Here is a 27,277-nt window from a genome sequence, read left to right as displayed (position 1 = left end):
TCTATCGGCGGGGACTCCGAGTTCAGCAGTGTAATTGTATTGTTGTAGAAGCTGTTCCTCATCCTACTAGTACGTGACCTGAGGCTCCTGTACCACCTCCCTGATGGGAAGAGGGCAAACAGTCCATGGTTGGGGTGTGTGGGGTCTTTGATGATCTTCCCAGCCCGTCTCAGACACCGTTTTCGGTGGAGGGCATCCATGGCAGGGAGCGGGGCACCGATGATGTGCTGCGCGGTTTTCACCACCCGTTGTAGTGCCTTCCTGTCCGCAGCAGTGCAGCTGCTGTACCATACCGTGAAGCAGGTGGTCAGGATACTCTCTATGGTACAGCGGTAAAAGTTGGTCAGGATCCGGGGGGACAGGTGGGCTTTCTTCAGCCTCCTCAGGAAGTAAAGGCGCTGCTGTGCCTTTTTGATCAGCTTGGAGGTGTTGAGGGACCAGGACAAATCCTCCGAGATATGTACCCCGAGGAATTTATAGCTGGAGACGCGCTCCACCTCAGTCCCGTTTATATGGATGGGGGTATGACTGCCTCCTCTGGTCTGCCTGAAGATCTTGATTCCTCTCCTCTACCCATGTCCTATAACTGGGAATATCCACAGCAAACATCTTGTGTATTGTTTCAGGCTAGATATGTTCACCAACCAAGATGATCCGGGTTAAATTTGGATCAGTACCACTGATTGCTTCTCCCCATAGATGCTGCCTGTCCCGCTGAGTTACTCCAGCAGTTTGTAGTCTCGCCCTGATTCGTACGTTTGTACCTTCTCCCCATGACAGTGTGGCTTTCCCCTTTTTACTGAAGCCAAACTAATCTACAAACCTGTACATCTTTGGAGTGTGGGAGGAAACCGGAGCACCCGGAGAAAACCCACGTGGTGATGGGGAGAAGGTACAAACTCCGTACAGACAGTCATTTGAAGTTCATACACATGTTGGCCTTGCCTGAGAGGTCAACATATAACCTTGTTGACTCTATGACTGTTCCAGTGGTGGAGCAGATGTGGGAGGTCAGAGGGAAATCTCCAACTCCTTCCTCCCTTCTAATGTGATGACCTTTAACTTTTCTTCAGGACAATGCGTTGCTGAAAACGATACAGTTTGGACATATGACGGGAACAGACTCAACCACAGTCTTTCCAACGATTGCTACTATGTCCTGACCCAAGACTGCTCCGATAGTCCCAAGTTTATGCTGTTGATGAAGCGTGCACAAACCGATAAGACGAAGAAGTCCATCAAACTGATTGTGTCCGTGAAAAACTTGTGAGTGTCTGCGGGTTTAATGTGCGCGGTGACCCTTCACAGTAAAGTTTCACAGACGGAGCCTTAGGTGAGAACATTGGTGACAACTCTACAAACATCCATTGGTGTTGAAGTCATCCATACAGAAACAGGCCCTTCGGCCCATCGAGTCCACGCCATCCATCAACCACCCATTGTGCTATTCCTACATATTATTCTCCCTGCATTCTCATCATCAGCCCACAGATTCCACCTCCCACTCACACACTGGGAGCACATTTTACAGCAGCCCTTTAGCCCACCAACCCTGCAGGTCTGTGAGAGGTGGGAGGAAACCGGATCACCCGGGGGAAACCCACGTGGTCACAGGGAGGACGTGCAAACTCCACACACACAGTAGCAGCCAAGGTCAGGATAGAACCCGGGTCTCTGGTGCCGTGAGGCAGCAACCCTACCCACTGCACCACTGTTCCGCCCTGTTACTAATTCTTCACCTTACACCCCTAACTGTGATGGAGAAGTATTTATACGTGTGGATGGACACAGTGCTGGGGTCACTCAGCAGGGCGGGCAGCATCTGTGGAGGGAATGGACAGGTGACATTCTGGGTCACACTGATGCAGGAGTCGGGAGGAAGCTGTTACATGAATGGAAACAGTGGAATGACGGCTGGATGGGGAGAAATTCTCCATCGGTGGTGTGTTGTTCAACACTTACTCTGATTCTACACCCGAAACATCACCCATTCCTTCTCTCCAGAGATGCTGCCTGTCCCGCTGAGTTACTCCAGCTATTTGTGTCTAAGACAATGTGTTTGCTTTATAACAGGACCATTGAGGTAGTTCCTTCTTCAGACCGAATGATATTATTGGTGAATGGAAGGAAACAGTCTGCCGGGCAACCAATTCTACCAGGTGAGTGGCCTTTCCCTTATTGAGGGGATGTGGTGAGACAGTCACACTTTAAATGCCTCTTCAAACTGCAACAGCGCTGTTAACCTGCCTGAATTAGCGAGCAGGTAAGGACTGTAACCTTGTAGTGGTGGAGAAGCTTGTGTGGTCCTGAGATCCTGAGAGTGATGCCGTCTGGAGCTATGCTCCTGGTAGGGCCACACATGGCGGTAAGGTCGAGGGGGAGGTCTCTGACAAAGAGCAATCCAACCAAGACCTCAACTTTAGATCAGTTTAACTTGGCATCATGTACAGCATGGACATTGTGGGCCGAAGGGCCTGTTCCTGTGCGGTACTGTTCTACATTCTATGTTCTTGCAGTAACTTCTGATCCTGGTATCATTGTAGAGCAGGGAAATCACAAACACAAGCGTTTCTTTGTCTCAGATTTATCACAATGAGAAAATCAATATATTTTAATACAAAGCGAAATAGACCCAGTGCTAATAATCTGGACATGTCCATCTGGTCAGTCAGTGGACAATCTGTAGAACTCATGGAGAAGGCAGGTGAATGGGTTTGAGAGGGAGAGATAGATCAGCCATGATTGAATGGCAGAGTAGACTTGATGGGCCGAATGGCCTAATTCTGCTCCTATCACTCATGAACCTTTAGCAGGTGAGCTTATTACAATGTGTCAGTACAAGGTGTCACAAGATGAAAGTATCTGTTGAACAAAAGACTGTCCTGTCTTCCAGCTGTTGTAGAAGTTGTACAAAACGTAACTGGAATCACTCTGCGGATCCCGTCTGTGAACATCGAGAAGTTGTACTTTGATGGAGAACGTGTCCAGGTAGCTCACCCTCACTAACAGATTGAAACTTTCAGCGGTAACTTTGTGGTTGCACTGTTCTGATGTATCTGCCTTTGTGTGAAGATTGTCGTGGACCAGATGATGAGCAAGACGTGTGGAATCTGTGGCCTTAACAACGATGAGAAGAAAATGATGATGCCCAGCCGGGAGGTGGCCGAGGACCAGGACCGTCTCTTTGAGTCCTGGTTGTGTTCGGGAACGTCGTGCAAGGACGGTAAGAGGCTCCGCCTGGTTGTGTCATCGTTCCCCCCCACCCCCAGCCGCTGCTCGGCTCCCTGACAAACCACACTCTGTTTGTCTTTCAGATTGCAAAGTAAGGCGGGACTTTGTGGAACTAGGAACTGTGGTGGAGTTTGAAGGACAGGCATCCAGATGCTATTCTGTAGAACCAGTACAACGGTGCCTGGCAGAATGTACACCCATGGAAACACGATCTCGCCGTGTCCGCTTCCACTGTTTGGCAGCCAGTGAGTTCACTTACTTCACATCCCATCCACAACCTTTATATACACCTGGTGTTGTGTAGAACATCCAGTCTCACTACCATGCTAGAGAATTCCAGTTACAGTCGTACCGTGAAAAATCTCAGCAACTGCTTCATCCCAGGGAAGTGGAATCAGGAACTAGAGGGAAATGGGTTTAAGATGAGAGGGAAAGATTGAATCACAACCTGAGGGACAACTTTAACATTCAGAGGGTGGTGGGTGTATGGAACAAGCAGCTGGAGGAGGTAGTTGAGGCAGGTACAATAACAACATTAGAAAGACACTTGGATGGGTATCAATGGTTGAAATGGTTTAATTATTGTCACCTGTAGCAAGGTACAGTGAGATACATTGAAATACAGTGACAGCTGCATGAGTGGGAAGGTTTAGAGGGATCTGGGCCAGGGACAGGCAAATAATGATAGTTTAGATGGGTCAGCATGGACTAGTTGGACCGAAGGGTCTCTTCCATGCTCTCTATACAACATTGAGGAAAATAGTCATACTTGAATTGAAGTGAATTAAATTGCAAGATACAGAATTACAAATGTCCCTCCAGCCCCCTGAGTCCACACCTGCCATTGAGCGCTTGTTCACACCAGTTCTATATCAATCCACTTACACATCCATTCCCGACGTACTAGCGCCAATTTACAGATAAGGACACAGAGTGTTGGAGTAACTCAGTGGGTCAGGCAGCATCTGTGGAGAACATGGATAGGTGACGTTTCACAGAGTGCTGGAGTAACTCAGCGGGTCAGGCAGCATCTGTGGAGAACATGGATAGGTGACGTTTCACAGAGTGCTGGAGTAACTCAGCGGGTCAGGCAGCATCTGTGGAGAACATGGATAGGTGACGTTTCACAGAGTGCTGGAGTAACTCAGCGGGTCAGGCAGCATCTGTGGAGAACATGGATAGGTGACGTTTCACAGAGTGCTGGAGTAACTCAGCGGGTCAGGCAGCATCTGTGGAGAACATGGATAGGTGACGTTTCGGGTGGGGATCCTTCTTCATACTGATTGTAGTGGGTGGGTACGAAAGCTGGGAGAGGGTCAGGCAGATAATGGGTGGACATCGCTGAAGTGGGGGGGGGGGGCGGGATTGTGAGACATTAGACGCCAGACATTAGAGACTGAATGTGTGAAACAAAAGGACATTCTGCAATTTACGGATGAGTACTAAACTACACACCTGCATGACCCTGGGATAAGGTCACGGGGAGAGCGTGCAAACTCCACACAGACAGCACCTGAGGTCAGGATGGAACCCGGCTCACTGGAGCTGCGAGGCAGCAGCTCGACCCGCTGCACCACCGTGCCGCCTAAATGTGTCAAGTTGTTGCTGTGAGTTGTGCAACTAATCAGGAGTTTGTTTCTCGACAGATTACACAGTGACTGACATGAGTCTCTTTAACAAGAAGTCAGTGGACATCAGTCGATCTGTCGACTCCCACGCTGACTGCATGTGTCGCTGTTCCCAATGATCAAGATCAACAGCAACCTTCACACCTGCTGCATCAGCAACCTTGGAATATTACAATCATTTGCAAATTCTCACCATGTAAAAAAGTAAATTCAACATCTTGAATTGTTCTTTCAAAAACACTAATAAAGATTTCTACAGCATCCAAAAAACAGTTTGTGTATCGTTTGAGTAACAACGGTGGTTTTATGGAAGTAATAGATGGTGCTGAACGTGCTCTCATATGTTTATTAGTTCCCAGAGCAGACATCGGCCATTCCGCCCATAACGGGGGGGGGGTGTAAAAATGAAGGTAGAAGCAATAGGTAGCAAGGTGAAATGTGGCAGGCAGGCAAATCCAGGGCAAAAATCAGAAAGGGCCACTTTTCAACATAATTATATAAAGGGTAAGAGTGTTGTAAAAACAAGCCTGAAGGCTTTGCGTCTCAATGCAAGGAGCATTCGTAATAAGGTGGATGAGTTGAATGTGCAGATAGGTATTAATACTATGATATAATTGTAATTGTAAATCTTTATTGTCATTTCCTGAGTATTCGCATACTCAGAGGAAACAAAAAAAAAACGTTTCTCGACCAGTGTCCATTCAGTTTTCGTTACAAAATAAATAGCAATTAAAGTTAAAATACATGTCATGAACAATTTAACCCTCTAATAACATTCAATAACATTCAACAGCCGTTCCGACTGGCAGCGGGGTGTTTGTGCGCGATACTTGGCAGGGGGGAAAGTTCATTTAACAGTCTTATAGCCTGTGGGAAGAAGCTGAGGAGCATCCTGCTGGTTTTGCAGCTGATGCTCCTGTACCTCTTCCCAGATGGGAGGATGGTGAAAAAGTCATGCGATGGGTGGTAAGGGTCTTTGATGATGGAGATGGCTCTGTTGATGCATCTCTTCTTGTATATGTCCAGCAGGAAGGGGAGTGGAGCACCAATAATCCTGCTTGCGGTCTTCACTATCCTGTCCAGTTGGTGACGTTCGTACGCCTTGCAGCTCCCGAACCAGGAAGTGATGCCGTATGTCAGTGTGCTCTCAACAGTCCCCCTGTAAAAAGTCCGTAGGTGTGTGGTGGGGAGGCCTGCTTTCCGTAGTCTTCGGAGGGGGTGAAGTCGCTGCTGGGCTCTCTTGACCAGAGCTGTGGTGTTGGCCGTGGACGTCAGGTCATCAGACAGGTGTAGTCCTAGGAACTTCATGCTGCTGACCCTTTCCACATCAGCTCCGTCGATGTGCAGAGGTGTATGGTGTTGTTTCCCCGCCCTCCTGAAGTCAACCACCATCTCCTTAGTTTTTCCCACGTTAAGAATGAGGTTGTGGGATTTGCACCAACCTGTGAGCAGCTCCACCTCCATCCTGTACGCCGATTCATCGTTGTCACTGATGAGACCCACTACTGTTGTGTCATCAGCGAACTTGCTGATGAAGTTGTTATTGAGTCTGGCAGTACAGTCGTGTGTCAGCAGACTAAACAGAAGGGGGCTTAGGACACAGCCTTGGGGTGAGCCAGTGCTCACGGCTATCGTTTTTGATGTCCTACTGCCCACCCTGACTGTCTGCTGCCGCTGCGACAGGAAGTTCAGGACCCAGCTACATGTGCCAGCATCATATAGTTGGGATCACAGAGACATGGCTCCAGGGTGACGAAGGTTGGGAGCTGAACATCCAGGGATATTCAATATTCAGGAGGGATAGACAGAAAGGAAAAGGAGGTGGGGTAGCGTTGCTGGTTAGAGAGGAGATTAATGCAATAGAAAGGAAGAACATTAGCTTGGAGGATGTGGAATCGATATGGGTAGAGCTGCGAAACACTAAGGGGCAGAAAATGCTAGTGGGAGTTGTGTGCAGGCCTCCTAAAAGTAGTAGTGGAGTTGGAGATGGTATCAAACAGGAAATTAGAAATGCGTGCAACAAAGGTAAAAACAGTTATAATGGGTAACTTCAATCTACATATAGATTGGGTGAATCAAATTGGCAGGGGTGCTGAGGAAGAGGATTTCTTGGAATGTAAGCGGGATAGTTTTCTAAACCAACATGTCGAGGAACCAACGAGAGAGCAGGCTATTCTAGACTGGGTATTGAGTAATGAGGAAGGGTTAGATAACAGTCTTGTTGTGCATGGCCCCTTGGGCAAGAGTGACCATAATATGGTTGGGTTCTTCAGTAGGATGGAGAGTGACGTAATTATTTGAGGGTATGAGATGTGAATTGGCCAAGATAGACTGGCAATTGATTCGTAAAGGGTTGACGGTGGATATGCAATAGAAGGCATTTAAAGACTGAATGGATGAACTACAAAAATTGTTCATCCCAGTTTGGCAAAAGAATAAATCAGGGAAGGTAGTGCATGCTGGATAACAAGGGAAATCAGGGATAGTATGAAAACAAAAGATGAAGCATACAAATTAGCCAGAAAAACCAGCCTACCAGAGGACTGGGAGAAATTCAGAGTGCAGCAGAGGAGGACAAGGGCTTAATTAGGAGGCAATACTGGATGACTGGGGGCGGAGCTGGAGGAACGGGGCAAGACTTGAGGACCGAGGGCTGGACTGGAGGACAAGGGGCGGGGCTGGAGTACATGGGCGGGGCTAGAGTACAGAGGGCGGGGCTGGATAGGTATTATTGACTATGGTATAGTTGGGATCACAGAGACATGGCTCCAGGGTGACCAAGGCTGGGAGCTGAACATCCAGGGATATTCAATATTCAGGAGGGATAGACAGAAAGGAAAAGGAGGTGGGGTAGCGTTACTGGTTAGAGAGGAGATTAATGCAATAGAAAGGAAGAACATTAGTTTGGAGGATGTGGAATCGATATGGGTAGAGCTGCGAAACACTAAGGGGCAGAAAACGCTGGTGGGAGTTGTGTGCAGGCCTCCTAACAGTAGTAGTGGAGGCGTCGCTGGATTACAGGGGCGGGGCTGGAGGACCGGGGGCGGGGCTGGAGCACGGGGGGCGGGGCTGGTGCACAGGAGGCGGGGCTGGAGCACGGGGGGCGGGGCTGGAGTACTGGGGGCGTCGCTGGAGTACTGGGGGCGGGGCTGGAGCACGGGGGGCGTCGCTGGAGTACTGGGGGCGGGACTGGAGCACGGGGGGCGTCGCTGGAGTACTGGGGGCGGGACTGGAGTACTGGGGGCGGGGCTGGAGTACTGGGGGCGGGACTGGAGTACTGGGGGCGGGGCTGGAGTACTGGGGGCGGGGCTGGAGTACTGGGGGCGGGGCTGGAGCACGGGGGGCGGGACTGGAGTACTGGAGGCAGGGCTGGTGCACAGGAGGCGGGGCTGGAGCACGGGGGGCGGGACTGGAGCACGGGGGGCGGGGACTGGAGTACTGGAGGCAGGGCTGGTGCACAGGAGGCGGGGCTGGTGCACAGGAGGCGGGGCTGGAGCACGGGGGGCGGGACTGGAGTACTGGGGGCGGGGCTGGAGTACTGGGGGCGGGGCTGGAGTACTGGGGGCGGGGCTGGAGTACTGGGGGCGGGGCTGGAGTACTGGGGGCGGGGCTGGAGCACGGGGGGCGGGGCTGGAGTACTGGGGGCGGCGCTGGATTACAGGGGGCGGGAGTACTGGGGGGGGGGGCTGGATTACAGGGGGCGGGCTGGAGTACTGGGGGCGGGGCTGGAACACGGGGGCGGGGCTGGAGTACTGGGGGCGGGGCTGGAGTACTGGGGACGTCGCTGGAGTACTGGGGGCGGGGTTGGAGTACTGGGGGCGGCGCTGGATTACAGGGGGGCGGGGCTGGATTACGGGGGGCGGGGCTGTATTACAGGGGGCGGGGCTGGAGCACGGGGGGCGGGGCTGTATTACAGGGGGCGGGGCTGTATTACAGGGGGCGGGGCTGGAGTACTGGGGGCGGGGCTGTATTACAGGGGGCGGGGCTGGATTACAGGGGGCGGGGCTGGAGGACCGGGGTCAGTGGGGCGGCGGCTGCGGATGAGGAGGTAGTGGACGGACGGTCGGTCGGTTGATGTCATGGCCCCCCGGAGCCGCGGCCGCGCTCGTATTCCTCCTGAGCGCCGCCTGGGGCTCGGCCACCCTCGCCCCCTCCCTGCAGCGGCCTGTGCGCGGCTGCCCATGCTCCGACCCCGCGCTCTGCCGCCCGTTGGCCGGGAGCAACCAGCTGGAGGTGAGGCAGCGGCGGCCCCGGGCCCGGGTGGCGGGGTGGCGGGGCCCGTATCCCCGGGGCGGGGGGAGCTGTCACTGTCACTGTCACTGTCGGTCGGTGCAACACAGCAGTCAGATCGCACGGGGGGTTGAACTTTAAACACGTTAACCCAGTTGCATCCGACACAGTGTAGGCAGTGTAAGGACAAGTGGCCTTCATTGCCAGAGGGTTTCAGTTTAGGAGCAAGGAGTTAGTTGTACAGAGCCCTAATGAGACCAGACCTGGAGTATTGTGTGCAGTTTTGGTCCCCTAATTTGAGGAAGGATATTCTTGCTATTGAGGGAGTGCAGCGTAGGTTTACATGGTTAATTCCAGGGATAGCGGGACTGTTATATGCTGAGAGAATGGAGCAGCTGGGCTTGTACACTCTGGAGTTTAGCAGGATGAGAGGGAAGCTTATTGAAACATAAGATTTGTAAGGTTTGGACACACAAGAGGCAGGAAACATGTTCCTGATGTTGTGGGAGTCCAGAACCAGGGGGCACAGTTTAAGAATAAGGGGTAAACCATCCTCCAACCGAAAGAGGGAGCGCTGTCCTGTGCATGGCTGCCCTGCCAGCAGTTGTCTGTCTTTTCACCGTTTTATTTTTATTTTTAGTTAGTTAAAGTGTTTTGTTAGGAGGTCTTGTGTGGGGGCATGGGGAAGGGGCAAACTGCCTTTCCGGGTCACTACCTGGTCAGGGAGGCAGCTTTTCTCTGGGCTGCAGCTTCAACCCGTCCTCGCGGCCTACCAGTGGGCCTGGAGCGGCGTTTCCCGTCGCGGACCGCCAGAACCTCGGCTTCGGGGGTGGCACAGCGCTGGAGCGCTATCGTGGAGTGGGCGATGCCTTGCCTGGGTCGCCGCGCTGGAGCTCCGGTGTGCTGAGACCGCCGGGAACAACATCGCGGAGCTGTGGGACTGTGGAGCGGCCAGCCGCAGGTAGCGGCGCTGACTTTACACAGTGAGCCTGGGATCTCGCGACGAGATCGACAGTTGTGGAGCTCCATCCGGCACGGCCTTGTCGGCTTCGGAAGCCGCGGCCTCCAGTACGGAGGCGGCCGTTCCAGGGTTCCCATGCTGCTGTGAGGACTCTCCCGACGCCGGAGCAACACCACCCGGCGAGAACGGCCAGGAACATCGGGCCTCCGTAGAGGCAACTGTGGAGGCCTCAATAGGCCCGACTATGGGTGAACTGGGGTTGAGGACTGGACTGTTTGCCTTCCCTCATGGTGGGACCCATTGTGGGGGGATGTTCTTTGTGTTTAAGACTCTCATTGGTGTTATGACTGTATTCTTTTGTGTACTGCAAAATGGCAAAAAGCATTTCACTTCATTATACCTCGGCGTATGTGAATGTGACTAATAAAAACCTTTGAATACTTCGAATTTAGAACGGAGACGAGGAAACACATCTTCACACAGAGAGTTGTGAGTGTGGAATTCTCTGCCTCAGGGGGCGGTGGAAGCCGGTTCTCTGGATACGTTCAAGAGAGAGCTCTTAAAGATAGCGGAGTCGGGATATGGGGAGAAGGCAGGAACGGGGTACTGATTAGGGATGATCAGCCATGATCTTGTTGAATGGTGGTGCTGGCTCGAAGGGCCGAATGGCCTATTCCTGCACTTATTGTCTATGTACATAGTGTGGCCTCTGGACAAGTGACTTTGAAACATTCTCCTCCAACAGGTATAGAGGGGATGGCGGGGGTCATGGGGAGTAATGTCGAGCAGGGAGACCTGGGGAACAGGTACATAGTTCATAACAGTGGCCACATAGTTAGACTGGGCAGTGAAGAGGGTAGATAGAAGGAACTGCACAGAAACATACAAAATAAGAGCAGAAGTAGGCCATAGCCCTTCGAGCCAGCACCGCCATTCAATATGATCATGGCTGACCCCTTGATTCCACTAGCCCCAAGAGCTCTATCTAACACTCTTTTGAATGCACCTGGTCAATCGGCCTCCACTGCCTTCTGAGGCAGAGAATTCCACTAATTGTTGAGGTAGATCTAGTGAAAATTAAGCAGAACTGGAAGCTCTTAGATATACCTTGCCAACATTCCGCCCAGTAAGCAGCAGATTAATCATTCAATATGAGTGACTTTTGACCCTCGTATCATGTTATCATTGGGGTTGTAACTTTAGCACCTTAACCCAGTTGCGTCCTATACTGTGTGGGCTGTGGATGTTTCAAAGTGTCTGAAACATCCTCCTCCTAGCAGGGGTCATGGGGAGTAATGTCGAGCAGGGGGACCTGGGGTGACAATAGACAATAGGTGCAGGAGTAGGCCATTCGACCCTTCGAGCCAGCACCGCCATTCATTGTGATCATGGCTAACCATCCACAATCAGTACCCCGTTCCTCCCTTCTCCTCATATCCCCTGACTCCACTATTTTATAAGAACCCTAGCTCTCTCTTGAAAACATCCAGAGAACCTACCTCCACCGCCCTCTGAGGAAGAGAATTCCACAGACTCACAACTCTCTGTGAGAAAACATTTTGTCATCTCCGTTCTAAATGGCTTACTCCTTATTCTTAAACTGTGGCTCCTGGTTCTGGTCTCCCCCAACATCGGGAACATGTTTCCTGCCTCTATTGTGTCCAGACCCTTAACAATCTTATATGTTTCAATGAGATCTCCTCTCATCCTTCTAAACTCCAGAGTGTACAAGCCCAGCTGTTCCATTCTCTCAGCATATGAAGGTCCCGCCATCCCAGGAATTAACATTGTAAACCTACGCTGCACTCCCTCAATAGCAAGAATGTCGTTCCTCAGATTAAGGGACCAAAACTGCACACAATACACCAGGTGTGGTCTCACTAGGGCCCTGTACAACTGCAGAAGGACCTCTTTGCTCCTATATTCGATTCCCCTTGTTATAAAGGCCAACATGCCATTCGCTTTCTTCACTGCCTGCTGTACCTGCATGCTTACTTTCACAGACTGATGTACAAGGACCCCCAGATACCGTTGTACTTCCCCTTTTCCCAACTTGACGTGCAGATACATTGTTCATGACAGTGACCACATAGGTAGACCGCGTGCTAAAGAGGGTAGACAGAAGGAACTGCAGATGCTCGTTTACAAAATAAGACACAAAGTGCTGGAGTAACTCGGCGGGTCAGGCGGTATCAATGGAGAGCATGGACACGGAACATGCGTATCCTTGCATTCCGTGATTAAACAGCGCAATTTGCCATTCACCACAAACCTTGTAACAACTTGGAAGGTCAGAATGGAAGTGTTTAAAGGAGATGCGCAGGACGTTTGTTTACACAGATGGTGGTGGGTGCCTGGAACGTACGTGCTGCCAGGGGTGGTGGTGGAGGCAGATATGATAGGGGCGTTGAAGAGACTTTTAGATGGGCACATTTAGGGATATGGATCAGGCAGCTGAGAATCATTTAACTTGGCATAATGTTCGGCACGTGCGTAGTGGGCCGAAGGTCCTGTTCCTGTGCTGTTCGCTAATGCGACGCTTGTGTTGGGTATTGCTGAACATTGTGTTTGTTTTGGAGTAACATTGCCAACTCGCAGCACTGGATGTCTTTTATTCATTATCAATATTTTCTCTTGATACGTGGGTTAAAAGTCGCTGCAATTGAATGATTAATCTGCTGCTTACTGGGCGGAATGTTAGATATAGATAGATATGCCTTTTATTGTCACTATACATGTACAGTGAAACTGAGACTGTTGCAAGGTACATCAAAGAACTTCCAGTTCTGCTTAATCGTGCTTAATGTTCACTAGATCTATCTCAACAATTGGTAAGATACAGTGTTTACTGCCCCACATTACTGCCAGCCTCCCCTCATCGTTAGACCCCCTTCAGTTTGCCTATCGCCCCAACCGCTCTACAGAGGATGCCATCTCTACCACGCTGCACACAGTAATCGCGCATCTGGAACACAAGAACACATACGCCAGAATCCTGTACATTGACTTCAGCTCAGCGTTTAATACCATCATCCCACAGAGACTTGTGGAGAAACTAACCCTGCTGGGCCTCAACACCACCCTGTGTCACTGGATCTTGGACTTTCTGACAGAGAGACCGCAGTCAGTCCGTGTTGGCAAGAACACTTCAGGCTCGATCACGCTGAGCACCGGCTCCCCTCAAGGCTGTGTGCTCAGCCCGCTGTTGTTCACACTGCTCACACATGACTGTGCTGCCAGATTCAGGGAAAATAAAATCATAAAATTCGCGGACGACACTACAGTGGTGGGACTCATCAGTGGAGATGAGGAAACAATGTACAGGGAGGAAGTAGAACAACTGGTGGACTGGTGCGGCAAAAATAACCTAGAATTGAATGTCGACAAAACTAAGGAAATGGTTGTCGACTTCAGGAGGGCGCAGCCAAAGCATACACCGCTCAACATTAGTGGCACTGCAGTGGAGAGAGTGGAGAGCATAAAGTTCCTCGGTGTGCAAATAACGGACAGCCTCACCTGGTCCAGGAACACCACTGGGACCGTCAAACGGGCCCATCAGCGACTGCACTTCCTGAGGAAACTAAAACAGGCCTCACTCCCCACCAACATCCTCAGGACTTTCTACAGGGGCACGGTGGAGTCTGTACTCGCGTACTGCATAAATGCGTGGTACTGCACCTGCAACTGCTCGGACAGGAAGGCTCTGCAGAGGGTAGTGAGGGGAGCAGAGAGGATCATTGGCGTCTCCCTACCCTCGGTACAAGAACTGTTCCAGAGCCGCTGTCTGAAGAAAGCACAGAGAATTGCCAAGGACAAACTGCACCCCCTCCACACACACCTGGATCTCCTGCCATCAGGCAAGAGATATCGAAGCATCAAAGCCCGGACTACGAGGCTGCTAAACAGCTTCCTACCACAGGCTGTGAGGCTGCTAAACAGTCACTCTGCACCCACAGTCACTTGACTTGACTCTGCGGCTGGCACGGACACTTTAATACTGGCACTGGCCACTCAAATCAGCGGCCCCGGACATTTTTTTATGATTGGTTTATTGTATTTTAACATTGTGTTTTTTTTTTACCTGCTTTTAACTATTTATACTGTTCCATCAGGGACTGGATTGTTTTTTAGTGTTATTATGTGTGAAGTGTTTTAAATTTCATGTGCGATGCTCCGCTATTCACTGGGAAAACGTCTTTTCATTTTGCACTGTACGACTGTTGCTTGCAAGATGACAATAAAGGTTGATTGATTGATTGATTGATTAAGAACGCTATCTCCTCCTTTTCCTCAGCCCTCGGGCTGTCTCCTCCCATCATTCAGCCCTCGGGCTCCTCCTCCTCCTTTTCCCTTCCTTCTCCCTGCCACCCCCTATCAGTCTGAAGAAGGGTTTTGGCCCGAAACGTTGCCTATTTCCTTCGCTCCATAGATGCTGCTGCACCCGCTGAATTTCTCCAGCATTTTTGTGTACCACCAATTGATAAGATACACGTGTATTTTCCAGACTAGTAATTTGGCTTCATAAAGTAACATATGCACCATAGTTCAGTTTAGTTCATTGCCTAGTGCACCGAGGTACAGTGAACATTTTTTGGTGCGTGCTATCTAATCAGCAGAAAGACTATATATGATTACAATCGAGCCATTTACAGTGCACAGATACATGATAGGGGGATAACGTTTAGTGCAAGGTAAAGCCAGCAAAGTTCGATCAAAGGTAGTCCGAGGGTCACCAAACAGATAGTAGTTCAGTCACCCATTCCTTCACTCCAGAGATACTGCTTGTCCCCGCTGAGTTGCTCCAGCATTTTGTGTCTATCCTAGTTCACCACCGCTCTCTGGTTTGTGGTCGGATGATTCAGTTGCCTGATAACAGCTGGGAAAAAAATGGAAATGTGTGTTTTCACACTCCTGTACCTCTTGCCTGATGGGAAAGGGGAGAACATGGAGTGACCGGGGTGAGACTCGTCCTTGATTATGCTGCTGGCCTTGCCGAGGCAGCGTGAGATATAAATGGAGTCAATGGAAGGGAGGTTGGTTTGTGTGATGGTCTGGGCTGCATCAACAATTTGCTGCAATTTGTTGCGGTCTTGGATGGAGCTGTTCCCAAACCAATCTGATAAAATGCTTTCTATGGTGCATCTGTGGAGGTTGGTGAGATTGTAGGGGACATGCCGAACCTCCTTTGCCTTCTAAGGATGTAGAGGAGTTCTTGGTCGTTGCTTCAACATGGGTGGGTAGTCCAGGAGAAGTTGTTGGTGATATTAACTCCTAGGAATTTGAAGCTTTCAACCATCTCTACTTCGGCAACATCAATACAATCTGGGGTCTGGGTACCTTTTCGCTTCCTGAAGTCCATCACTACCCCCTTTGTCTTGCTGACGTTGAGACAAAGGTTGTTGTCTTGATACCAGGACAAGAGGTTCTCAACCTCCTTCCTGTACTCTGTCTCATCATTATTTAATATCCGGCCCACAATGGAGGTGTCATCTGTGAATTTGAAAATTGAATTAGACTTGTCCATTGAGTTTGGTGATGAGCTTGGATGGAATAATGGTGTTAAAAACAGACTTACGGGGTGCATCACATCCTACCAGAACAAAATGCAAAGTGTTGGAGGGTCGGGGTTGGGGAACCTGCATGGGTTTTCTCTGGGTGCTCCAGTTTCCTCCCATATCCCAAAGAGGTGCGGGCTTGTAGGTTAATATGCTGTACAACTGTGGAAGAACAAGAGAGTATTGTTGACCTACCGAAGCTCCTCGATCTAGGGCAGATGGTTTCTGGGATCTTGTATTTTTGGGAATAAGCTCCCTGTTGAGATGTTTCACTGTGTTCTGTTCCCTTCACCCTTGCAGCTTGCTCTTGTTTCAGGTTTTTGTCTTTGATGTGGGCGGTCAGGATTGGAAACAATATGACTGGTCGAAAATGACAACCATCGCAACCTTTGGAGCGTTTGACCCTGAGCTTGTGTGCTATGCTCACGCAAATGAAGTACGGGTTGTTCTCAAAGGTAACTAATGTTATCGCTAAGATATGCCGCAAGCTGTATAACTGAGCTGGGTTCTAAGACCCAGCTACTTGACCTTGACTCTTGTGCCTTGATTTAATCTTTGTTGTGCTAAACCTCCTCTGCAGCTCGAGTTAATACAATGTACCTGGAGCATTGCAGGGGGCAAGGTGGTGGAGGTTGTCCACGTGGACCTTAGCAAGGCCCTTGACAAAATCCATCATGGTTGGCTAGTCTGGAAGGTTAGATTGTAGAGGATCCAGGCTGTTCAATTTAACTTGTCCAATTTGAATTGGTCGGTTGTTTGGGGGCGCTGCGAGTCGGCTGCCCTGCCAGCACCATGTCCGTTATTTTGATTTTTTTTGGTTTGTCTGAGTGTTTGTTTTGGGTGTTTCTCGGTGTGTCTTGTGTGGGGGGGAGGTAAAAGGGGGAAACCGTTCGTCAGTCACCCTCGACGGAGAAGCGACTTTCTCCGCCTCCCCTCTTGCGGCCTAACAAAGCGGGGTCGGGAAAGCGGACCGTTTGTCAGTCACCCTCCCTTGACGGAGAAGCGAAAACATTTTCCATATTGCTTCTCCGAGCCTCCCCTCTTGCGGCCTAACAGCTTGGATTGGAGCGGCCTTTCCCAGAGTCGGGCCCAGATCTTCAGCAGCAGACGCAGTGTGGACTTTCCCATCGTGGAGCGGGCAAACTCTTGCTGGGGATCGCCGGAGAAGAGCTCCGACCATTGGCCTGCGGCCTATCACACCCTGAAGCCGCAGTCTCCGGTAGGAAAGTGCCGATTCGGGCGCTCCGTTTGAGGATTGTTTGAACTTTATTGCCTTCCACCGCAGTGAAGAATGCTGTGATGGATGTTTGTGTTAAATTCTATGGTATATTGTATGTTCTTTTTTTAAGAGTATCGCTGCTGGCAAATTCATTTCACTGCACCTTCGGGTGCATGTGACGAATAAATTTGACTTTGACTTTGAATTTAGAAAAGACACAAAGTGCTGGAGTAACTCAGTGGGTCAAGCAACCTCTCTGCATCTCTGGAGAACATGGATAGGTGACATTTTGGATCGGGTCTCCACAATCAGTCCGAAGAACGGTCCCGACCTGAAACGTCACCTATCCATGTTCTCCAGAGTTGCAGCCTGACCTGCAGTGTTACTCCAGGAATATTGATTTTTTGTTGTTGTTGATAAACCAGCATCTTCAGTTTCTTGTGTCTTCAATTCAGATATGTTGCAAGCCAAACCAGGATAGGATGTTCACTTTGAACGGTAGGGTCCCATGGAGAGTTACAGAGCAGAGAGCGAGAGAGATCTAGGTGTACTCCCCCTCTCTCCGAAGACAGTTTAACAACCTCCTCTCTCACTGCCCCCCCCCCCCTCTGTGATTCCCCCTTTCCCCCATCATTCTAAAGAAGGGTCTCGACCCGAAACGTTGCCTATTTCGTTCGCTCCATATAAGCTGCTTCACCCGCTGAGTTTCTCCAGCATTTTTGTCCACCTAGGCGTACAAGTACATTGTTCTCTGAAGGTTGTGTCACAGAGTGGCAAAAAAACCATTTGGAACATTGGCCTCGTGGGTCATAGAAACATAGAAACATAGAAATTAGGTGCAGGAGTAGGCTATTCGGCCCTTCGAGCCTGCACCGCCATTCAATATGATCATGGCTGATCATCCAACTCAGTATCCCGTACCTGCCTGCATTGGGTCATGGCATTGGGTACAGGAATGGGGACGTTATGTTGTAGTTGTACAAGATGTTAGTGAGGTTGAACATGGAGTGCTGTGTGCAGTTTTGTGTACAGAAGGGGCAACGTTTTCCACATGGGGTGCTGGGTGAATGAAATGAGGTAGTTGAGGGGCACTTGGACTGGTACAAGGATAGGAAATTATGAAAGGCCAGACAGTGCAGACAAAAAGGTTTCCTCCGGTTGTAAATACTGAAGACTAGAGAGCATCGCTTTAAGGTGGGACAGGCAAAGTTTAATGGAGATGTGCAAGACTTTTTACACAGATTGTAGTGAGGGCACGGTACAGGTGCAGGAGTAGGCCATTCGGCCCTTTGAGCCAGCACCGCCATTCAACATGACAATGGCTGGTCATCCACAATCACCATATCTGCCTTCTCCCCATATCCCCCGACTCTCTTTCCTTAACAGCTCTATCTAACTCTCTGTTAAAAGCATCCAGAGAATTAGCCTCCACTGCCTTCTGAGGCCGAGAATTCCACAGATTCAAAACTCTCTGGGTGAAAAAGTTTTTCCTCATCTCCGTTCTATGTGGCCTACCCCTTATTCTTAAACTGTGGCCCCTAGTTCTGGACTCCCCCAACGTCGGGATCATGTTTCCTGCCTCTAAAGTGTCCAAACCCTTGATAAAATCTTCTATGTTTCAATATGTGCTGCTGGGGTTGGTGGTGTCGGCATATACGATTTAGGAAGGTTTTTAGATAGGCACGGATATGCAGGGAATGGAAGGATATGGATCACGAGCTGGAAGAGGAGTTTGATTGAGTTGACATCGTGTTCGGCAGGGACATTGAGTCCAATGGGCCTGATCCTGAGCTGTACCAGGTGCCTCCTGCAGTTGGACAATGAGGGGCAGAGTCCAGTGTAGACATCCCTCAAACAAGGGAAGGGATATCACCCCAGGGACCACATGAGTGGCAATGGTGTTATGTGTAAAGGCATAGGGAGGTGCAAACACACTGGGTATAACACCAGCAATATTGAACGTAGAGACACAGTAAGAATGTATTACGTTTTGCATGTTTTTACTTTTGTATTTATTTTCTATTATGAATATAGTTTATATCTGAAATTGACACAAAGTGCTGGAGCAACTCAGAGAGATATATAGCATCTCTGGAGGACAAGGTGACATTTCAGGCCAGGACACTTGTTCAGAAGAAGGCGCCCAACCCAAAACATCACCTATCAGACAAACTGTCTGACCCTCTGAGTTATTCCAGCACTTTGTGTTTTTTTTTGGTAAACCAGCATCTGCAGTTATTTGTTTCGACTTCTTATAAGAGCAGTCGGGAAAAAGGGAAGTACGATGGGATTTGGGGATCCTTGTTCATCAGTCAATTAAAGGAAGCATGCAGGTACAGCAGGCAGTGAACAAAGCGAATGGCATGTTGGCCTTTATAACAGGATGAGTCGAGTATAAGAGCAAAGAGGTCCTTCTGCAGTTGTATAGGGCCCTACTGAGACCACACCTGGAGTATTGGGTGCAGTTTTGGTCCCCTAATTTGAGGAAGGACATTCATGCTATTGAGAGAGTGCAGCGTAGGTTTACAAGGTTAATCCTGGGATGGAGGGACTGTCATATGCCAGAGAATGGTGCGGTTGGCAGAGGAGTTTAGAAGGATGAGAGGGCATCTTATTGAAACATATAAGATTGTAAAGGGTTTGGACACACTAGAAGCAGGAGACATGTTCCCGATGTTGGGGGAGTCTAGAACCAGGGGCCACAGTTTAAGAATAAGGGGTAAGCCATTTAGAACGGAGATGAGGAAACACTTCTTCACACAGAGAGTGGTGAGTCTGTGGAATTCTCTGCCTCAGAGGGTGGTGGAGGCTGGTTCTCTGGATACTTTCAAGAGAGAGCTAGATAGGGCTCTTAAAGATAGCAGAGTCAGGGGTTATGGGGAGAAGGCAGGAACATGGTACTGAGTAAGGATGATCAGCCATGATCATATTGAATGGTGGTGCTAGCTCGAAGGGCCGAATGGCCTACTCCTGCACCTATTGTCTATATGGCATAGTAGAATTATGATCATCGTAAGGATTATAAGACATCGGAGCAGAATTAGGCCATTCGGCCCATCAAGTCTGCTCCACCATTCAATCATGCCGGATCTTTGCCTCTCAACCCCATTCTCCTGCCCTCTCCCCATAACTTTTTACTAATCAAGAACCTATGAGTATCCGCTTTGAAATTGCCCATTGACTTGACCTCCACTGCCGTCTGTGGCAATGGATTCCACAGATTCACCATCCTCCTCGCCTCAATTGTAAATGATTTCTGATATTGTAGTGTGTCCGTTGCTACGTTATCGTGTTGTTTTTCCCCCGTCACCAGGGGACGTGCGGATCAGGGACATTGTGGACCAAATCAACAGGACAGCCTGGATCCTCAGTAAGGTCAACCTGGCCAAAAGCCAATTCATGGACGGGATCAATCTGGATCTGGAGGAGGCTGTCACCTATCAATCTGTCGAATACTTTGTGCTGACTCAACTTGTCAAAGAAACCACAGAAACATTCCACCGGGAAATCCCAGGCTCCCAGGTACCAAGGTTGATCCTCGCCTTTAATCAAATTCGAACAACCCGCAGATGCTGCCAATCTGAAATAAAAACAAAAACGGAGGTGGGGTTGGGAGAATAAAATGCAGCTGGTCATTTGAATGAATGACCACGTTTATTGGCCAAGTATTCACATACAAGGAATTTGTCTTGGTGCACCGCCCGCAAGTGACAACATGACATAGTGACAGTTATGAATGACACATAAAACATTAAACATTAATAATAAAGCATTATTGATTGAACATGTGAATTAAATAAAATACCAGAGCAAAAGGATTGGTATTGAGGTATTGCGTGTTGTTCTGGTCGCCCCATTACAGCAGGGACGTGGAGGCTTTGGATAAGGTGCAGGGGAGGTTTACCAGAATGATGCCTGGGTGGGAGGGGCTCGGCTACAGGCAGAGGTTGGGCAGACTTGGATACATTTATCTGGGATGTCGGAGGTTGAGGGGAAACGTAGGTTCACAAGTTATAGAAGTAGAATTAGGCCATCCGGTCTATTGAGTCTACTCCGCCATTCAATCGTGGCTGATCTCTGCCTTCTAATCCCATTTTCCTGCCTTCTCCCCATAACCCTTGACACCTGTTCTAATCAAGAATTTGCCCATCTTTGCCTTAAATATATCCACTGACTTGGCCTCCACACCCCTCTGTGGCAATGAGTTCCACAGATTAGCTACCCTCTGACTAAAGAGGTACCTCCTTACCGAAAGAGCGCCCCTTAATTCTGAGGCTGTGACCTCTGGTCCTAGACTCTCCCACCAGTGGAAACGCCTTTTCAACATCCACTCTATCCAGGCCTTTCATTATTCTGTAAGTTTTAAGTCCCCCCTCAACTTTCTGAACTCCAGCGAGTACAGGCCCAGTGCCGTCAAACGCTCATCATATGTTAACCCACTCATTCCTGGGATCATTCATGTAAACCTCCTCTGGACCCTCTCCAGAGCCGGCACATCATTCCTCAGATATGGGGCCCATATTTGCTTACAGCACTCCAAATGAGGCCTGACCAGCACCTTATAGAGCCTCACGGTAGAAGTATATAAAATAATGAGAGGCAGATAGGGTAGAGCCAGAGCCACTTTCCCCAGGGTGGGGAAAGTCCACCACCAGAGGACGTAGCTATAAGGTGAGAGGGCAGTTTAAAGGAGATGTGCAGGGCAAATGTTCTTACACAGAGTGGTGGGAGCCTGGAACGCATTGCCTGGGCGGTGGTGGAGGCAGATTTGATAGTAGTTTTCAAGAGGCTTTTGAATGAATGAATACTTTATTGTCACATGTGACAAGTCACAGTGAAATTCTTTGCTTGCACTCCATGCCAAGATATGCAATAGTCGTACTTACAAAGCTACAAATTCCCCCCTCCCCCTCCCCACCCACGACACTTCCCCCGTCACCCACGGTGGTCCCCCCCACACCGAGTCCTGCTTCGTTCCTCCCCTCAGCAGCGACGTCCTTACTTCACATGGTCCATCATCGACCGTCGCACCGACCTCCCCATTAACACTGCCGGGTCTTCTCCTGAGGTCTCTGTGGCACCCCAGCCACGAACCCCTCCTCAGCCTCTCTGGCGACCGGGACTCTGGTGACGTTTCGGGTCGAGACCTTTCGTCATACTGGGTCGAAGGACCCATTAGAGCTTTGGTGACTGGGATTCAATCCTGACCTCCGCTGTCTTTGCGGAGTTTGCACAATCTTCCCGTGGTTGTGTGGGTTTCAACTGGGAGCTCCGGTTTCCTTGCACATGTGAAAACCTGCTGGTTGGTGGATTAATCGGCTGCTGTAAATTTCCACTTGTGTGTAGCTCAGTAGTCTGGGATCTGGGGAATGTTGCTAGTTAGTTTAGTTTAGAGATACAGCTTCGAAACAAGCCCTTTCACCCAATGAGTCCGCGCCGACCAGCAATCCCCGCACACTCCGCACTCTCCTCCATGCCCAGGGCAATTTACAATTTTTACCAAGCCAATCAAGCTGCAAACCTGCACATCTTTGGAGTGTGGGAGGAAATCAAGAGGCAACACACACAGTCACAGGGAGAATGTACAAACTTCGTGCAGACAGCACCCATAGTCGGGATTGAACCCGGCTCTCTGGCGCTGTGAGGCAGCAACTCTACCGCTGTGCCTCCGTGCATTGAGGGAATATTTAGCAGGGAGATCGAGTAGGGAATGGGATTGTTATGTCAGTTGGTGTCCACTCTGGGCCCAAATGTTGCATGGAAACGCAAACACATGAAAGGAAAGTAACTTGTGGCGACCTTTCGACCCCTAGGTTACGTTTGACGTGGCTTGGTCTCCTGATTGCATAGATGGCCGATGCTACGATTACGTTGAAATTGCAAATTCCAGCGACTTCTTGTTTGTCATGTCCTACGATATGCAGAGTCAAATGTGGGATGATTGCTTTGCCAAAGCCAACGCACCTTACTACCAGACTTTATCAGGTAGGAAGAATTGAACACTTTGTGCAAGGTCTATTACCTGTGTCTCGGTGTTTAATCCACGACTGTTATTGTTACTCCTCTCTCAATTCTAGGTATCCATGCATATCTTAACCTGCATATTGACCCTAGAAAGCTGGTGTTGGGAGTTCCATGGTATGGATATGATTATCCTTGCACCCAGTTATTTGAGGTAAGATGTTGCTGTTTATTCTATTATTAATCATACATTTTTACACAAGACAAGCTGCAGATGCTGCTTTACAAAAAGAAATAAGGTGCTGGAGTAACTCAGCGAGAACGTGGATAAATGATGTTTCGGGTCGGGACCTTTCAGAAACGTCGCCTATCCAAGTCCCAACCGGAAACATTGCCCATCCATTTTCTCTGGAGATGCTGTCTGACCTGCTCAGATACCTCAGCACTTTGTGCCTTTTTATCCATCTGAATCCAATGGACATTCTCAAGGGCATAACCTTTTAATATTGCCTAATCTTCCATCTTTCCCTTAACTACATTTGACCAAGCTGTAAGTCCTCAGATTGGATCATGGCTGATGCATTTCTTCACTCCACTCAGCTGCTGTGGCCTGTTTATGCTCTTGTTTAACAATAGTTGAACATTTTAAAACTATTCGAGATTCAAGCATTTGCAGTTCCTCGTGATTCAATTTCATACCTTTAGGAATGATACGAGGAGGAATTTCTTTAGTCAGAGGGTGATGAATCTGAGGGAAAGATAGGCGCATGGGTATGCGGAGAATGGAGGGAAAATGGATCACATGCGGGCAGAGGGGATTAGTTACATTTGGTATCATGTTCGGTAAGGACCTCGTGGGCCGAAGGGCCTGTTCCTGTGCTGTTCTCTTCTATGTGCTTAAGAAAATGGAAGACACAGGAACAACCACCATTGTGAAGAATACTGAATAGTGGATGTGGAGAGGATGTTTCCACTAGTGGGAGAGGTCACAGTCTCAGAATTAAAGGATGTTCCTTTAGAAATGGGATGAGAAGGAATTTCTTTAGTCAGAGGGTGGTGAATCTGTTGGCTGAAGGCTGTGTCTACAAAGCCCTTAATGGGCTTGCCCCCACCTACATCCAATGTCTGCTTACCCACCACACCACCTCCAGGTCCCTCAGATCGGCCGATTTGGGGTTACGGAACATCCCGTGGTCTAGGCATAAGCTCAGGGGCGACCGCTCCTTTGCGGTTGCAGCTCCTAGACTGTGGAACAGCATCCCTCTTCCCATCAGAACTGCCCCCTCCATCGACTCCTTTAAGTCGAGACTTAAAACTCATCTTTGCTCTCAAGTCTTTCGTGACGTCCTCTGGAGTGAGGGCTATATATATGTATTTATGTATGTACTTAATCTATGAACCACTGTTGTATAACGTTAGTACCTCCACCAATGTAAAGCACTTTGGCCAACGAGAGTTGTTTTTTAAATGTGCTTTAGAAATAAAAGTGACTTGACTGTGGAGGCCAATTCGGTGGATAATTTTAAAGCAGAAATTGACAGATTCTTGATTAGTACGGGTGTCAGGGGTAATGGGTAGAAGGCAGGTGAATGGGGTTGAGAGGGAAAAATCGATCAGCCATGATTGAATGGCATAGACTTGATGGGCCAAATGGCCAAGTTTTGCTCCTAGACCTTATGAAAAAGGAGATTGTTTGGTGCAACAATGTCCTGCAGAAGAGTTCCATTTCCTTCCTGATGTCCTGTTGACCAGCCTGGCTTTGGTTTGTGATCTCCATTCCATGGTCAGCGCTCCACCTGAGGTTCATTTTCTCTCTACCCTACCAACCTTTAAAATGCATGAATTGAATTAATTTTAGATGCAGACACAAAATGCTGGAGTAACTCATTGGGACAGGCAGCATCTCTGGAGGAGAAGGAATGGGTGAGGTTTCGGGTTGAGACCCTTCTTCGGACTGATCTCAGGGGAGGGGACGGTTTAGATGCAGTTGTGTAGCATTGAGTTGTGGACGTAGCCCAATCCATTACACAATTCAGCGCCAGTGTACCTCGTGAATAATAAAACAAACGCGTATCTTTCCTTTTATTCTTCTCAGGCTGGCAGGTGTGCGTTGAAAAATGTCCCTTTCAGAGGAGCTCCTTGCAGTGATGCAGCTGGGAAACAGATCCCATACAAAAAGATCATGCAGCAAGTGAACAAATCCATCACAGGCCGCTTTTGGGATGATGATCAGAAATCGCCGTACTACATCTGCATGGTAGGAGCAGCGGTAACTCACCGTGCAACTCTGCACTGTAACCATTGTAGAATATAACATTCACTAGAGTGGCACAGTGGTGCAGCGGGTAGAGCCGCTCTTTCACAGTACCAGAGTCATGGCACCAATCCTGACCTTGGCTGCTTTCTGTGTGGAGTTTGCACCTGTGATCACGTGGGAGGACATACTTTTAAGGTGAGAGGAGAAAGATTTAATAGGAACGAGGTAGTTGAGACAGATACAATAACAGTTGAAGGACATTTGGACCGATAGAAACATAGAAAATAGGTGCAGGAGTAGGCCATTCGGCCCTTCGAGCCTGCACCGACATTCAATATGATCATGGCTGATCATCCAACTCAGTATCCTGTACCTGCCTTCTCTCCATACCCCCTGATACCTTTAGCCACAAGGGCCACATCTAACTCCCTCTTAAATATAGCCAATTAACTGGCCTCAATTACCTTCTGTGACAGAGAATTCCACAGATTCACCACTCTCTGTGTGAAAAATGTTTTTCTCATCTCGGTCCTAAAAGATTTCCCCCTTATCCTTAAACTGTTACCCCTTGTTCTGGACTACCCCAACATCGGGAACAATTTTCCTGCATCTAACCTGTCCAACCCCTTATGAATTTTGTAAGTTTCTACAAGATCCCCCCTCAATCTTCTAATTTCTAGCGAGTACAAGCCGAGTCTATCCAGTCTTTCTTCATATGAAAGTCCTGACCTCCCAGGAATCAGTCTGGTGAACCTTCTCTGTACTCCCTCTATGGCAAGAATGTCTTTTCTCAGATTAGGAGACCAAAACTGTACGCAATACGCAATCGGCCACCATTCAGATAATACATAGATAAGAAAGGTTTGTCGGGATGTGGGCCGAACATGGCCATAGGGGACTAGCTCAGGTGGGGTTTTTTTGCACTAGTATTGTGGTTATTAATTTATTGAAACTGTATTGTGTTTACAGGCTCAGTGTAGAAGCAAAGGACTGCAGATGCGGGTTTACACAAAAGGACGCAAAGCTCTGGAGTAACTCAGTGGGTCAGACCGCATCTGTGGAGAACATGGTCTGAAGACCAGAAACGTCACCTATCCATGTTCTCCACAGATGCTGCCTGACCCGCTGAGTTACTCCAGCACTCTGTGAAACGTCACCTATCCATGTTCTCCACAGATGCTGCCTGACCCGCTGAGTTACTCCAGCACTCTGTGTCCTTATGGCCGTCGATGTCGATGTAACGCTTGTTGTATTTTCTCTGGCAGGTCAACAACACGTACCACGAGGTCTGGTACGATGATCCACAGAGCATTTCAATGAAGGCGGGCATCGTGAAGAAGTTTAACCTGCGTGGTGTGGGCATGTGGAACGCCAATCTGCTGGACTACGGAAACAATGCCACAGCCCAGAAACAGACGGGTGACATGTGGAACGCTCTGCACCCTCTGTGACGCGAGTACCGACAAGCAACTATCTCACCGCAGAATGCAATCACTTTGTTTCGCAACCAATCTTTACACAGGAACTAGTTTCCAACGTCAGAAATCACTCCATCCTCGCATACAATTTCTCATTCAATTGTCACTGTTGATTGCAAAGAAATATTTATTAATTCAGGAAGTGCAAAATCATTTACAGATATGCCAAATCAGTATTAATGTTTAACAGTACAAACTCTAAAGCACTTGCCAATATTTTCTGGTAATAATGAAATAATTCTGCTTTCAGATGGGCTGTTTAGTAGTTCTGACAGACACATACATCCTATCTGCTTCAGACATATGTTACTTTTGGCTGTCATTGTTTTATGATTTTGCACTGAATTCTAATTTTGTAGCTGAGATGATGACCTGGATAATATTTTTCATCTTGTTCTTTCCATTACCACCGTGCCAAAGCTCCTGAATCGCTGGTTTAACTTTACAAAGGCACTATCATTATTATTCTACCTCTTGATGGTTTTGTGGTTGTCCAATACCTGCAAGGCAACTTAATGCAAGCTTTGTTTCTTTTACCAAATAAACCAGTTTCTCAAATGTCTTGGTGTTGCTCTTGGTTTAGATTAGAGATACAGTGTGGAAACAGGGCCTTCAGCCCACTAAGTCTGCACCAACCAGCAATCACCCATTCACATTAGCTCTGTCCTACACACTAGGGACAACTTACAGAAGCCAATTAACCTACAAACTTGTACATATTTGAGATGTGGGTGGAAACTGGAGCACCTGGAGAAAA

The 27,277-nt window shown here is 48.9% G+C and overlaps 2 protein-coding genes across 2 annotated transcripts in view; both read left to right on the top strand.

The window, feature by feature from the left end:
• The window catches only part of LOC129716060 (vitellogenin-like), a 32,624-nt gene extending 27,429 nt beyond the window's left edge, over window positions 1–5,195 (top strand). Inside the window, exons 29-34 of the mRNA XM_055665940.1 lie at window positions 1,074–1,266; window positions 2,074–2,159; window positions 2,894–2,988; window positions 3,073–3,223; window positions 3,315–3,476; window positions 4,878–5,195. Coding sequence (XP_055521915.1) covers window positions 1,074–1,266; window positions 2,074–2,159; window positions 2,894–2,988; window positions 3,073–3,223; window positions 3,315–3,476; window positions 4,878–4,978 — 788 coding nt within the window. The 3' untranslated portion in view covers window positions 4,979–5,195. The remainder of the gene's footprint in view (window positions 1–1,073; window positions 1,267–2,073; window positions 2,160–2,893; window positions 2,989–3,072; window positions 3,224–3,314; window positions 3,477–4,877) is intronic.
• Window positions 5,196–8,865: 3,670 nt separating this feature from the next.
• On the top strand, window positions 8,866–27,078 carry LOC129716063 (di-N-acetylchitobiase-like). Its single transcript, XM_055665942.1, has 7 exons — window positions 8,866–9,092; window positions 15,922–16,060; window positions 20,138–20,346; window positions 22,638–22,809; window positions 22,902–22,999; window positions 24,881–25,042; window positions 26,308–27,078. The coding sequence occupies exons 1-7, from the start codon at window positions 8,934–8,936 to the stop codon at window positions 26,491–26,493; spliced, it is 1,125 nt and encodes a 374-aa protein (XP_055521917.1). The 5' UTR covers window positions 8,866–8,933; the 3' UTR covers window positions 26,494–27,078.
• The last annotated feature ends 199 nt before the right edge of the window (window positions 27,079–27,277 follow it).

Source organism: Leucoraja erinacea, unplaced genomic scaffold, assembly GCF_028641065.1.
Source record: "Leucoraja erinacea ecotype New England unplaced genomic scaffold, Leri_hhj_1 Leri_163S, whole genome shotgun sequence".
Lineage (NCBI taxonomy): Eukaryota > Metazoa > Chordata > Chondrichthyes > Rajiformes > Rajidae > Leucoraja > Leucoraja erinaceus.
The sequence above is the reverse complement of the archived record's forward strand: the minus strand, read 5'-3'. Positions and strand labels throughout refer to the sequence as shown.